Source organism: Phlebotomus papatasi, chromosome 2, assembly GCF_024763615.1.
Source record: "Phlebotomus papatasi isolate M1 chromosome 2, Ppap_2.1, whole genome shotgun sequence".
NCBI classification, from domain to species: domain Eukaryota; kingdom Metazoa; phylum Arthropoda; class Insecta; order Diptera; family Psychodidae; genus Phlebotomus; species Phlebotomus papatasi.
The window spans coordinates 45,928,807-45,941,497 of record NC_077223.1 but is presented as its reverse complement, the minus strand read 5'-3'; the positions used below and the strand labels follow the sequence as shown (position 1 = coordinate 45,941,497).

Here is a 12,691-nt window from a genome sequence, read left to right as displayed (position 1 = left end):
AATGCTTCTATTGGGAACATATTAATTCAAATGGAGACAAGGGAAAGTTTCTAATTGGAGACAAACAGTGTATAAGTGATACCGCGACGAAAGGCTTCCAAAACCTTGTTGAGTTGCTCTTGAGTGCAGGATGTGTTCTTATTCCTGGTCTTTTCTCCTTTCTCATCTAAAACAAAAAGAAAATCTCTACAAAAAATCATATTTCCCGAGGTTCCTATTGAAGAATTTGCAGAAACTTCAGAAAAATCCTTTTTGTTCACGAAATAGGTAATTATTTCATTTGAAAACTTCTCGTACCGTTAACAATAAAGATTATCACTTAATTTAACTAAAATTAGCCAGAAATGTGACATGAAATGTTAAACAAAACGAATCAACAACAGTCACCTCATTGTGTTTTTCATTGAAAAACATGGTTGATCGATGAAAATTCGATGGTGAAAAGATACACTTTTAATTTTTCAGAGAAATTAACAAATTAAAATTTGTAAATATGAATGGATTTTCGCTTTAATTGGAGCAAAATTAACTAAATAGTGAAACTATTTTATATAAAATATATAAATATAATAATTTAGTACTGTATTTATCATAAAAACAATGACCTTTCCATTTGGAATAGCGAAAAATTTCCATTTAGAGAAGGTCTTGAATTAGCTTAATTTACCCTAAATAAAGCAACATTCAAAGTTCTAGCAAAAACGTAACCGATTTTTAACGATTGATTTTATTGGTTGAAACAACCGTTGAAACTGTTTATGATTCGCTGGTAATCTTAAGACTGACCCGAGAAGCCTCTGAACCGTTTCTAATTGGTCATGAATCGATTATGAACTAATAACTAATTTTTATTCGAAAATCCATTTAATTACTCCTAAGCTATTTTGAGTGATCTTTTCAGTGATTTATAAATCGGTTTAAAAACGTCTGTGAACCAGTAAACGGTAAATAATGCGATGGTACTTTTCAGTAGCATCTAGATTAAGAATTCGAGAATTTCACAAAAAAATAGGACGCTTTACCACCCGTTTATATTTGATTTCTAATTTTTAAGGCTACAAAAAAATTTAAGAAATTTATGAAAGATGAAAGATGATTTACTTTGTTTGAAATGTGCATAAAGGAAAGAATTATGATGTTCTACGAAAAATATGTTTGTTTCGTTTAACTGCTTAATGCTCTAACATTTTCTTTAAAATATGCGAAAAAAAAGTTGTAAGAAAATGTTTTCTATAGGATTATTATGATCCAATAAAGTCGAAAATACCATCCATTCTTTATTATCTTTTTTTAGTTTAGGCGCTAGGTGAGAAAATATAAAAAAAAATTTGAAACTCTTTGCTTCTAATTTCTAATTTTTAATTTTAATTTATTTCAATTTTCTAAATTAAAATTTACAAAATAGAATGACATATCTTTGAGTAAAAAATAAATTTATTTTAGTCAGATAACTTTAAATCGGTATTTTTCTTGAAATTGGAAATGAGTTTTTTGGCCCAAAATTTTTTTGTTGCTTTTTCTCTGACCTGTCACACAAAACTGGGAATAGCAACAAAACGAAGAGTCAAAATGAGTTCAAACTTTCAAAAGATGTTTGTAAGACTATTACCGAGGACACTATAGCACTTTTAAATAAATAAAAACTCTTTAATCGCAGTAAATGTGATTTTTGTGAAGACCGTCATGAGACGGCCTTAGCAGATAGAGGGTTAAATGAGATTGGTCACCGCTGACGCCACTGACCAAAAAATTTTTTTTCTAATTCCTAATTTTTGACCACCTTTTTTTTAAAGTGGTTTAAAAATCACATTCGAAATCTCTACTAGATTATCTTTTTTTTTTAACAAAACTTAAAAGAAAAAAACTGAACGCGGACCTTCTAAATATTTTTCAAACGTACCATTTTGGTAAGGTTTAATTTAATCTTCAAATAATTTTTTAAAACACCGTTTTCACTCCGGAGTAGGTTGGTAACAACGCTAAGACGGCGGTGGCCGCAGAAAAAGTAATTGCAAATTTTCGTCTTTTTGTTATAAATTTTGTAACGCATTACTCCAGAGAGCATTGATGATAATAAAATATCTATCTATTTATCTATCTATCTATAATTAACTTACCGTCAAGGCCCTTTCGTATCTCTCTCGAGCCCTTCTAGGTGTTCTGTGGTCAGGAATTCCCAAGAAAGATTGCATTCGTCGATTCTTTCTTTTACACTCATTCAATTCCTTCCGCAGATTCTCGAGATTCTTAATCAATTCAATATTCTCACGAAGTAGTTTCTTTGCCTCATCCGTTTCTTTGGGCTTTTTCACACGAGCTGACAACCTGAGAGTTCTCTCTACACGATCTTGGGGTTTGTCTCTGGAATCTTCTAGCGGAGGAAGTTGGCTGGGATCAAAGTCTTTGGTGTATTTGTCCAGGAGCTTCTTTACCAATTCCTTGAGTTTCTGTGGTTCTTGAATGATATCGGAAGCTCGTGAAATATCAGCAGAAATCCGAAAGAGTTTCGCTTGAAGTGTTTGGGATCTAGTTAGTTGAGCTTTGAGAAGGATTTCATTTCCGCTGTATTTGTCCTTGAGTCCCTTAAGTTGATGTTCTAATTTGCGATTTTTCTGCTGGAGGGCTTGCATTTCCACTTCCATGCTCACAATTCTGTCCTTGCGACTTCGAATTTCTTCATCTCGAGGCTCTATCTGTGCATTCAATTCACGGAGCTTTTCGTCCTGAGCTGCTTGAATGGAATCTTTTTCCTGCAATTGATTTTTGAAGTCAGCAATTTGATGATCTCTATCACGAATTATGCTGTCTTTCATGCCAATTGTAGATTCCATCTCTTGGATTTTGATCTCTAGTTGTTGGATAGTTTCCTTGAGTCTTTCATGTTCTTCTGTAACCGTTTCAATTTCTGCCTTTAGTTTCTTGTTGCTCTTGTTTATGAGATTGTACTTCTTGGAGAGTACTCCAGCTTCTCCGCGCCATTTGTTTCCAATTTGCTGTTCATGTTTGATCTTCTTCTCGTAGTCTACAGTTAAGTTGATCACTTTCTTCTCATTCTCTGTCATCACTTGATCACTGTGTTCTCGGAATTCCAGTCCTTTTTCTTCTGCATCTTTGAGAAGGAGTTTTATCAGTGTTTGTCTCTCATCTAGTTGCTTGCGAAAATCTGTTTCTAGGGATTGTACGGTATCCTGAAGATGACCGGCAGTTTTTCTCAGCTTTACCTCGTAGTCATCCTTCATAGTTTCCATTTGTTTCTTCACTTGACTTGTCTTCTCGTACTCAACTATGATTTTTTGATGAAAATCTGTTTCTAACTGCGTTAATGCTTTCTGATGTTCAAATTTGAGTTCAGCAATGCTCGCTGTTATGATATTGATCTCTTCAATGTGATCAGCTTCTAGTTTGCGATTCTTCTCTTTCAAATCTTCAATAATTTCACGGTATTCCGTATGGATTTGAGTGATTTGTTTCGTGTAATCTTCATCTTTGCGCTTCAACTGGAACTCATATTCATCTGCTTGTTGGCCCATTCGCTGTTCTAAGGATTCTATAGCTCCTAGGCGATCAAGAAGTTCTTCTCTGGGAATTAGTACATCTACACATTTTCCTAATTCAATATCTACATGAGCTTTCTTGCCTTCGTTGTTGAGAATTTCCCAGATGGCAAGAGTTCCATCTTCAGCTCCAATCACAAGGAGTGCATCATCATTGGTGATCCTCATGCATGTGATTGAGCTGCTGAAGAAGCGGTAGTTGGTGCATGTTCCTCCGCCAGTTTCCATGAAAGGCAGTTGGACATTGAAAATGTGACCAGATTCGCTAGCTATAAACATTACAAGGTCCGATCGGGCAAGTGTGAGACAAGTTAGTGGTGGAAGATCAGGAATCTTTGTCTCCCTAACGATTTCAGATTTGCAGATCTCCCTCAAAACTCCTGTATTTGTAATTGCGTATACTGCACTGAGGTCATTAGTTACAGCTAAGCTTCTGTACTGAATTTCTTTTTGAACTACTTCATTGATTCTTTCGCCTGTGATGGCATTCCACTCATAGATCGCTCCATCTTCTCCGGCTGAGAGAAAATGTATATCATCATAGCACCATACAAGACTAAGAATTTTCCCATTGTGACTCTTAAGTGTTTGGATGACGTCGAATGAGAACACTGATACTATTTGGATTGTGTTTCCAAAGGACACAGCTAGCATATGTCCTCGATGAGAAAAAACGGCTACATGGCATTTTGGGAAGTTATATTCCTTCACACTCTTCAGATCATTCAGAAAGATCTCCATTAGTCTCATTTGATCTGAAAATCCCAAAGCTAAAAAGATTCCAGATGGATGCAGAGCAATTACTGTAATGTTCACGAGGTATTTCTTAACCAATTCCACTCTTCCAGTTGAATAATTCCAAACTCTAACAGTCTTATCAGTGGAAATTGTCACCACAATTGGCTTCCACATACATACAGCCAAACTGATGATCTTGGCGATGTGGAGAGGTTCTCCGAGGGTTCGGAATTCCAGGTGGTTTATAGTGAGACTTTCGGGTACAAAAAGCTGTCCAATGTAGATCTGTGAGTGAGCACAGGAAACCATTACGGTGTCCTGAGCTTGATTTATAGCCACATTAGCAATCTTATACAAGTCCCTATCATACAGAGTTACAGGGATTGTGACGACAGTCTTTTTCTGGAATTTGTAATTGGATTCCTTTTCGAATACATGTACGACATTGTGAATGGCATAACAGAAGCCAAGCGAGAAGCAAGTGAGGCAAACAACTTCCTGATTAGGTTTCTTACTTTCGCCAATTGAAAGTTTTCTCCGGGTCATGGTTGATTGTACTTCCTTTCGGCCATCTTCACCCTCGTCATCGGCAATACGGGTTAAGTCTAGGCAAGTGACCTCACTGGCTTCGAATGTTATCTGAAATGTTCAGATTTGTGTTAGATTTGAGGAGTTTTATAGGAAGAGATCTGTTTGATATCATTTAAGTCAATCTAACATATTTTTTCCTAAAAATTGAGCGTCCTTCTCATCCTTCGTTTTACGACCACCGTCGTCTTAACAATGCTTTGGACCTCTAGGAAAAAACATATTTGTAAAATCGGTACAAATTTAATATATAGATAATTAGGGGATTCAAATTTTATAGTATTTTAGGTTTTAGTATAATACAGCAAGGCCGCACGTGAAAGAGTCGCTTGAGACCCCAAAAATGCTTTATAATCGCCCCATGTGATGCTTTTTAGCCAATCGCGGAGTCTCGTTGTACAGAAAGACACCTCTATAGATGAGGGTCCTGTAAAGAGTATCTGAGCGAGAGTTTGCACTGGTAGTCTGCGGGCCCGGGTCGATGTACCTCGAACAAGCAGAGTTGAAAGATATCCAGGACTAACAGAAATCAAAAGACGCGATTATAAATATGGCTGCACAGTAGAAGCACAAGAAAGATCAGCAAGTCCCTTTCAACAACTCTATCCACAAATGGAGACACATGGTCAAAGCCACCTAATGAAAAGACATGGCGCACGCATCTGTTGAAAGGTACAGTGAGGCTTCTTGACGTTAGTTAGTTACTAGTCCCCGGCGAGTGGCCTTCAAAGTTGAAGCCAATTTCTTACTTTCACATACAAATGCGTATGGGAATTTTTCTGCACTTGTGATCGTTATGCTAAATATTTAAAAAGTGAGAAGTTTTTACGTATTATAAGATACCTTTCCGTATGGAGGGATAAATATACTAAATTTTTGTTTAAATAAATTTTTTCCTCGGGGCACTGTGAGCTGAGTCCGAGATCAATTTAGGAATTGGTTTCAAATAGCTCCATATAAAAGGCTAACTTGCCAAGGGGTTGGTATTGTCAGAAAAAAATATTTCAATTTTTGGGGTATTTTTGTCCCTATCGTCCATAGAGACAAAAAATACACCGAATCAAACTCTGTTAGACTTTCTAAGTTATACTTATGTAAGACATTTCACAAATTTTGTATATTGGTTTAATTTTTATTGTTGATCTTCGGTAGGGTTAACGTATTCAAAACAATGATCGGATTACATTTGCATTAGTTTTGAGTAATCCGTCTTTCGGATTAAGCCGAGAAGCGGCTTAGTTAGTGGGAAACTGATGAGAATTTAGTCAATCATTATATTGATTAGTCATCTCTCGGCTTAAATCGTAAATGTGAAGTCCGTATATAAGTCACGAGTTCAAACATTTCGCAAATAAATATTTAATTTTGTAAAGTTAAGTGGGGCACACAATAGGTTAAGTGGTAGAGCGCTTGTTCTACACAGTAAAAAAAATTAACACTATTATAGTCTGTAATCTTTCACACCACTATTATAATAATAATAATAATAATAATTTATTTATTCACAAAATTAGGGTCAACCCTTTTACAATTGTGAAAGAAAAAAAAGAAAAAAAAAGAATAAAAAAATGAGATAAAGAAATTATTAAAAAGAGAAGAAGTTAATAAATTCAGAAGTTTAAATTTAAGTACAAATAAAAAGATAAAAAAAGTAAAGAAAAATTCCTAAGCTTCTCAGGCTTCAACTTGAAAAAAATTTCGAATGGCAGCTGCAGAAGAGCGCTTGTCATTCGGGACACTATTAAAAAAAGTGACGCCTTTAACGAACAGAGTCCTGTAAAGACATTCACCGTTCACTTTAGGCACCAACAGTCCCCGAACCCTGGCTGAGCCCCCCCCCCCCTAACCAGTAGACTCGACAGGTACTTGGGACATTCAGAAATCAACAGATGAAACAGGAACAGTACAGTTCTCATTTTCAAAAGGGATGTTAAATCACATCCAATGAAAACGTTTCTATATGGAGTGATGTGATCTCGGCGGTTTATGCCGCAAATATACCTGACTCAATCATTAAAGGAAACCGTCAGCCGAAGAATTGTGTCACTATCCGTCGTAAAAATAGCTCTGCTCCGTAATTAAAAAAAGGAAGAAGAAGCGCTCGCGCGAGGATCAAACGAGTGTTATAGGGCGTGATGTCCCGGAAGCGTCTGAGGGTATACAGAGAATAATTGACCTTTCGGCAAATAGAGATGGCCTGATCAGAATCAGACCATGAGAGAGTTGCATTGAAGATTATGCCCAGGTTTTTGACCTGATCAGAAAAAGGAATAATTTCACCGTAAAGGTGCAATGGATAAAAATCAAGGGAAACTCCTTTTTTAGAAATTACAATAGCTTGAGACTTTTTAGGATTCAAAATCAACCCATTTGATAAAGCCCAGTGCTCAATTCTGGAAAGATTAATATTCATTATAGTGTTAAATTTGGAAAAAGCGTTTAATTTAAAATTGTTTAATTTAAAGTTGTTGAATTTCAAGATGTTGAATTTGGAATTGTTGAATTTAAAAATAGTTGAATTTTTATGTGTAAATTCGAAAATTGTTGAATTCTGTTTATTGATGAATTTTCTTTTCATTTCGATTTTTTTTGCCTTTTTAGACATTTTTATTGGTTTTTTCCTGTTCTCGGGATCCCCCCTAATGCGAAATGATTACATCTGATGCTCGGATCTTCACGATATACTTATTATGTGGGTCCCGGTCAAAATCCCGAACGCCAAAATCCCGAACGCCAAAATCCCGAAAGCCAAAATCCCGAACGCCAAAATCCCGAAAGCCAAAATCCCGAATGGGCCAAAATCCCGAAAGCCAAAATCCCGAATTCTTAAAAGTGTCACAGCTACTTCCACGATTGTACCCGCGCTTGCTGGAGGCAAAGGGAAATCTTCTGTGTCTTAGGAAATTATTCTAAACATTTTCCTCCATATAATTTCATTCCTTTCAGGATTTAGAAAATTCGGGATTTTGGCTTTCGGGATTTTGGCCTTTTCGGGATTTTGGTTTTCGGGATTTTGGCGTTCGGGATTTTGGCTTTCGGGATTTTGGCTGCCACCGTTATTATGCATATAAATATTTGATGTTTTATATGACTTTTGCCCAATGAAGAGCATCTCGACTGAAGTATACGCCTTAATTGGAAATTCAACAATTTTTACACAACTTTTGTTTAAAAATTCAACAACTTTTGTTTAAAACTTCAACAAATTTGGTTGAAATACACAAGGCTTCACACTATAGTAGTGTTAAAAATTATGATCAAACTTTAATAGTGTTAATTTTTGATCATGTGACAAAAAATACCATAAAGTTGTGTATTTTTTCAGACTATAATAATATGAAAAACTGTAATCATACTATAATAGTGGTAATTTTTAGAATTTGTCAAACAGTTTTAAATCACAAAACATTGTTGAAAAATTTTTATGATTATAACAGTGAGAAATTTTACACAGATCGCAATTAAAAAATTAATTTATCCGATTTCACACTATTATAGTGTTAATATTTTACACATTTTCAAATTAAACAATATGTTGCAAATTTTTAAACTATAATAGTGGTAATTTTCAATCACGTGACAATAAATTACCAAAATGTTGTGTATTTTTTTAAACATTTTTAAATTAAATTAAATTATGGTCGATTTTGCACTAGTATAGTAGTAAAATTTTACACATTTTTTTACTGTGTATGGTATGTGTAAGGACCCGGGTTCGAGTCCCTTTGAGGTCACCATATCTCGTATTGCGTTGAATTGTTCCTAATAACAGTTTTTCAAGGTCAAAGGTTAAAAAGTCCTTATAGAGCGCACTTATCAAACGAATGGGGTCATGTTTGGGCTCGTTGAAAAGGTCTTGGAATTTCTGGCAAAACTGAATCGGTTCCAATCGGTTTTGAACCGGTAATGAAACGGTTCATAACTGATAACTAATTTTTTATACGAAATTCAATCAAATTACTCCAGAGGTGTATTTTGGGAAATATTTTGAGTGATTTATGAACCGGTAATGAACCGGTTATGAACCGATAAGTAATTTTCGTTCGAATATAATTTTTATTATTCTTTAAACTATTTTGTGGAATCTATTGAGTGATCTATAGCATCTAAAAGTCACGAGTTCGAGCATTCCGCAAAGCCTGGGACGCTTTGCCATCCCCTTTTTCTTACTATTGTAAAATGGAAGTTATTGATAAAACACAAAACTTACTTTTAAATCACCATTTTCCACAATCAACAAATCCCCTTCTGCTGTTCCGGCCAGGAGAATTTCTCCACTCAGCCAGGTAAGAGAAGTCACAATAAGTCCATCCCCTTTGATTGTTCCCACAGGAGCGAATCCTTTCTCCGTCTTGTTCAAGACTTTGAAAACATAGTCACCTCCAATGGCCACCATTCCACTGTCTGAGAGATTGCAGGAAATGTATTTGGCCACTCCGAGTTGATGAGTACTATGGGATACCCTTCCAATCACGGTGGATTCGTTCTTGTCGAAGAACATTAGAATGAGCTGTGAGTCTGGTTCTCGGGATAGAATAGCGAAACCTTTGGAATCGTGCGTAAAATACATGCTGGCCACTTCTTTTGTTGCAATTTCATTGGGGAAGTTGATGGTCCTTTTCTTTTTGAATGTACCAATCTCATAGACGTTGATATAAGCTTTCTGGATTCTTTAATATTACAATGACTTTTTTAATATTTTTCTGTAGAAAAAAAATCATTTTCTTACCCTTTTGTAGAGCTTTTCTCTGCAATTGCCAGTAGCTTTCGATTGGGACTTATGGTCACAATATTGATCTCACAGTTTTCTGGAAGACGAAGGAATTTTTGCTTCCCGGTGGCATAATTGTGGAAGGCCAGGACTCCAGAAACTGGGTATATCACCTCTTCTCTAGCTGTAAAGTGGATATTTCCCACGATGTCTGAGCGAAAGCCGTAGATGATTTTTGGTTGAATTTGTATCGGAATGAGCCTGGATTCCGTCATTGTTCCTGATAAAAATTCCTCAACTGCTTGTGTATTCGACCAAACTTTTTTTCGGTTTCTAGGGTTTCTTAGGGACTCGATACAGGTTTTTTTTGGACAATGTTCTTTATTATAAATAAAAGTGATTAATTTTAAAAAAAAGACAAACATGGTTAAATAGTAAAGTGGACTTTTCCGGGAATTGTCTATGCTCTGCCGAGGGGAATGATGAAGCTTATTCTATCAGCGAATTCTCCCCAATCGGCTCGATGCGTTTGGAAGATAGTGACCCAAGAGACAATCACAATCAACCAGATGATAGAACCCAATGCAGAGTAAAGAACATCTGAAAGATATTATTTTTTTTAAAAAAGGCTTTTAATATGAATGCAAAAAAATTTAAATGACTCAGAATAGAGATATATGTATTTTATGGAGTGTTCCTTCTATTAATTTCTTTTGAGGATACTCACATTTCTTTATCTGTGCCTGCTCCTCGTAGGGGGGCTTTCGGAAGGCCTCACTGAAGAACCAAATTGTGTTTATTGCCCAGACAAAAGGGAGCAGTGCAAATCCAGCTGTAAAATTTAGTCATTGCAATTGTGTGTTGCAAAGAAAACATATAAAATTTACCTCTGAAATACCATCTGCAGAGATATAACTTTCTGTCGTTGGTCACTCTTGAGAGATACATTATTATTTCACACTGCTAGAAGGTTTTTCACTAGAAAATTGAAGATTTTTTAAAGAATTGCAAATTTTTCTCAGATGATCTGACAATAAAAATGTAAACATGAAATCCAGCGCCTCTGCGTGATGGTAGTCGAAGCTTTCCAATTTTCTTAGACGACTTTTGAATTTTTGAAATCCGTAACGTCTTTCCTACAAAATTTGTCACTTGGATCAGCAATTGTCGTAATTTTCTCATCACCTTATCAGCAGTTCTTGTATACTGTGTGTATTTCCATGGTGTTAGAAGAAGTGCTGAAGAAGGCGATGAGGAAGTTACATGCTGATTCAATTGACGAAATACCGAATGAGGATTGAGATGGAAAAACAAATTGAAGATCATTTTCTAACTAAGACAGAATGTGATCGCTTTAGCAGACACTAATGCTAATAGTCATGATTTTTTGCAATCAATTTGACCGACAGATCTTAGTTGAGTGCGGGGACAAATGTGAATTATTAACTTGGTTGGAGAGTCTCTCTGGGAAAAGGTATTTATGTCCAAAAGTGATCGTATTATGATCATGGGGATTGACAATCTGTTCATTTAGTAGGGAATCTATTAGGCATGTCTTGGACGTCTTGCCGTGCAAATAATGCAATTCCGATTAACAATTTATAATAGGATTGTCCAAATACACATAAAAACTACACGATGGATTCAATATATCAGTATCCATCAATGGCAATAATATCCGTATTAAATATAATAAATTGGTGGATGATATGAGAATGGATGAACTGGGATGTGAGTGATGGTTTAGGTTCCACTGTGCAAGGTGTAATGCGCGCGCAAGATAAGCTCTCATGATTTTCTTCTTCTTCTCACTCTCACAAGATTTCTGTACAAGGCCTCAAAAGAGAAAATAAAGGTATGGCTCTCATGACAGAACATACATCAATGTCTATTTATGCCTTAGATAGAATTTATTATGAATTGGGTCTCAAGTTCCGACCATTTATTTATATATTAAATCCGCCAGTGATGCACGATTCTAGTCGATTTACGCATTGCCCACTCGTGATATTCATGTGATGAAGAGGTTACTGCTGGCGAATTGACCTCTGTGCCACCATGTCAGCATCCTCACTTACGTAAAATTGCCATATTTTCACTATTGCTCCTTGCACTATTCCTATGGCACGTCACCACCTTGTTCTCTCTTCAACTCTATCCGGGCATCAATTGATGGGGGATTCCGACTAGCGATGAATTGCAATGTTTCTGCTCTCTCATTCTCAGTTATATTTCATCAAAAGGCTTGTATTTGAGTAAAAGACATCTCTGGGAAAAAAATCTTCTATGAATGCGTTATAGGCTACGCACAAGAATTTATGTTTTGTAAACATTTCTTTTTAAAGTTGCATAAGTGAGTGTAGTAGTAATAGGGTAAATGTCCCAATTTAAAACCATTTAAAGACGCTTGAACTTTGACAGAAGATTCAACACATTAAGGGCAGAATCACATTGACAATAAAATGTTCGCCGTATCCCCACCGTATTTCGTTAATTTACGCATTTTCATTGCAATTCTTACGTAATTTTTTCATTACCGTATTACCATATCTTATACTCGGTGGCACTAGGTGAAAATAGTATAAGAAAATTGAAGAAATAAAACGAAAGTCGATAAACGGTGAGCAAAAAAAAAACTGTACGAGAAATTAATCGTACAGTTTTTCTGCTCACCGTTTATCACATTTTCGTTTTATTTCTTCAATTTTGTTATACTATTTTCACCTAGTGCCACCGAGTACGAGATAAGGTAATACGGTAATCGAGAATTTGCGTAAGAATTTAATTGAAAATGCGTAAATTAACGAAATACGGTGAGTAATTTGACTGTCAATGTGATTCTGCCCTAAGTTCATATTTTTTCTGAGGAGAATTACATAAATTTGCTCCTTGACTCTTCTAGAATGCTACTGTTTAGTGAAAATTCTTTACATATAATTTGAAATCTTCTTAAATACAAGAAAAATATGCAAGCGTAAAATGCTTCTATTGGAAACAAATTAATCCAAATGGAGACAAGGTAAATTTTCTAATTGGAGACAAACAGTGTATAAATGAAACCGCGACGAAAGGCTTCCAAAACCTTGTTGAGTTGCTTTTT

The 12,691-nt window shown here is 35.6% G+C and overlaps 2 protein-coding genes across 2 annotated transcripts; both read right to left on the bottom strand.

Moving 5' to 3' along the window:
* Nucleotides 1–2,108: 2,108 nt before the first annotated feature.
* On the bottom strand, nucleotides 2,109–10,016 carry LOC129800971 (cilia- and flagella-associated protein 57). Its single transcript, XM_055845720.1, has 3 exons — nucleotides 9,610–10,016; nucleotides 9,091–9,550; nucleotides 2,109–4,931 (listed from the first exon to the last, which is right to left on the bottom strand). The coding sequence occupies exons 1-3, from the start codon at nucleotides 9,864–9,866 to the stop codon at nucleotides 2,109–2,111; spliced, it is 3,540 nt and encodes a 1,179-aa protein (XP_055701695.1). The 5' UTR covers nucleotides 9,867–10,016.
* On the bottom strand, nucleotides 9,964–10,620 carry LOC129801292 (gamma-secretase subunit pen-2). The gene is made up of 3 exons (XM_055846185.1): nucleotides 10,479–10,620; nucleotides 10,319–10,423; nucleotides 9,964–10,191 (listed from the first exon to the last, which is right to left on the bottom strand). Exons 1-3 carry the CDS (start codon nucleotides 10,537–10,539, stop codon nucleotides 10,052–10,054), a joined length of 306 nt encoding a protein of 101 aa, XP_055702160.1. The 5' UTR covers nucleotides 10,540–10,620; the 3' UTR covers nucleotides 9,964–10,051.
* Between the last annotated feature and the right edge of the window lie 2,071 nt (nucleotides 10,621–12,691).

What these genes read in the sequence shown, in the direction of transcription:
- LOC129801292 (XM_055846185.1), bottom strand. Translation starts at nt 10,539, where the DNA reads ATGTATCTCTCAAGAGTGACCAACGACAGAAAGTTATATCTCTGCAGA. An exon ending in CTGCAGATGGTATTTCAGAG is followed by an intron (nt 10,424 to 10,478) that starts GTAAATTTTATA and finishes TAAATTTTACAG; the next exon opens with CTGGATTTGCACTGCTCCCT. An exon ending in GCAGGCACAGATAAAGAAAT is followed by an intron (nt 10,192 to 10,318) that starts GTGAGTATCCTC and finishes AATATCTTTCAG; the next exon opens with ATGTTCTTTACTCTGCATTG.
- LOC129800971 (XM_055845720.1), bottom strand. Translation starts at nt 9,866, where the DNA reads ATGACGGAATCCAGGCTCATTCCGATACAAATTCAACCAAAAATCATC. An exon ending in GAGAAAAGCTCTACAAAAGG is followed by an intron (nt 9,551 to 9,609) that starts GTAAGAAAATGA and finishes GTAATATTAAAG; the next exon opens with AATCCAGAAAGCTTATATCA. An exon ending in TGGAAAATGGTGATTTAAAA is followed by an intron (nt 4,932 to 9,090) that starts GTAAGTTTTGTG and finishes TGAACATTTCAG; the next exon opens with ATAACATTCGAAGCCAGTGA.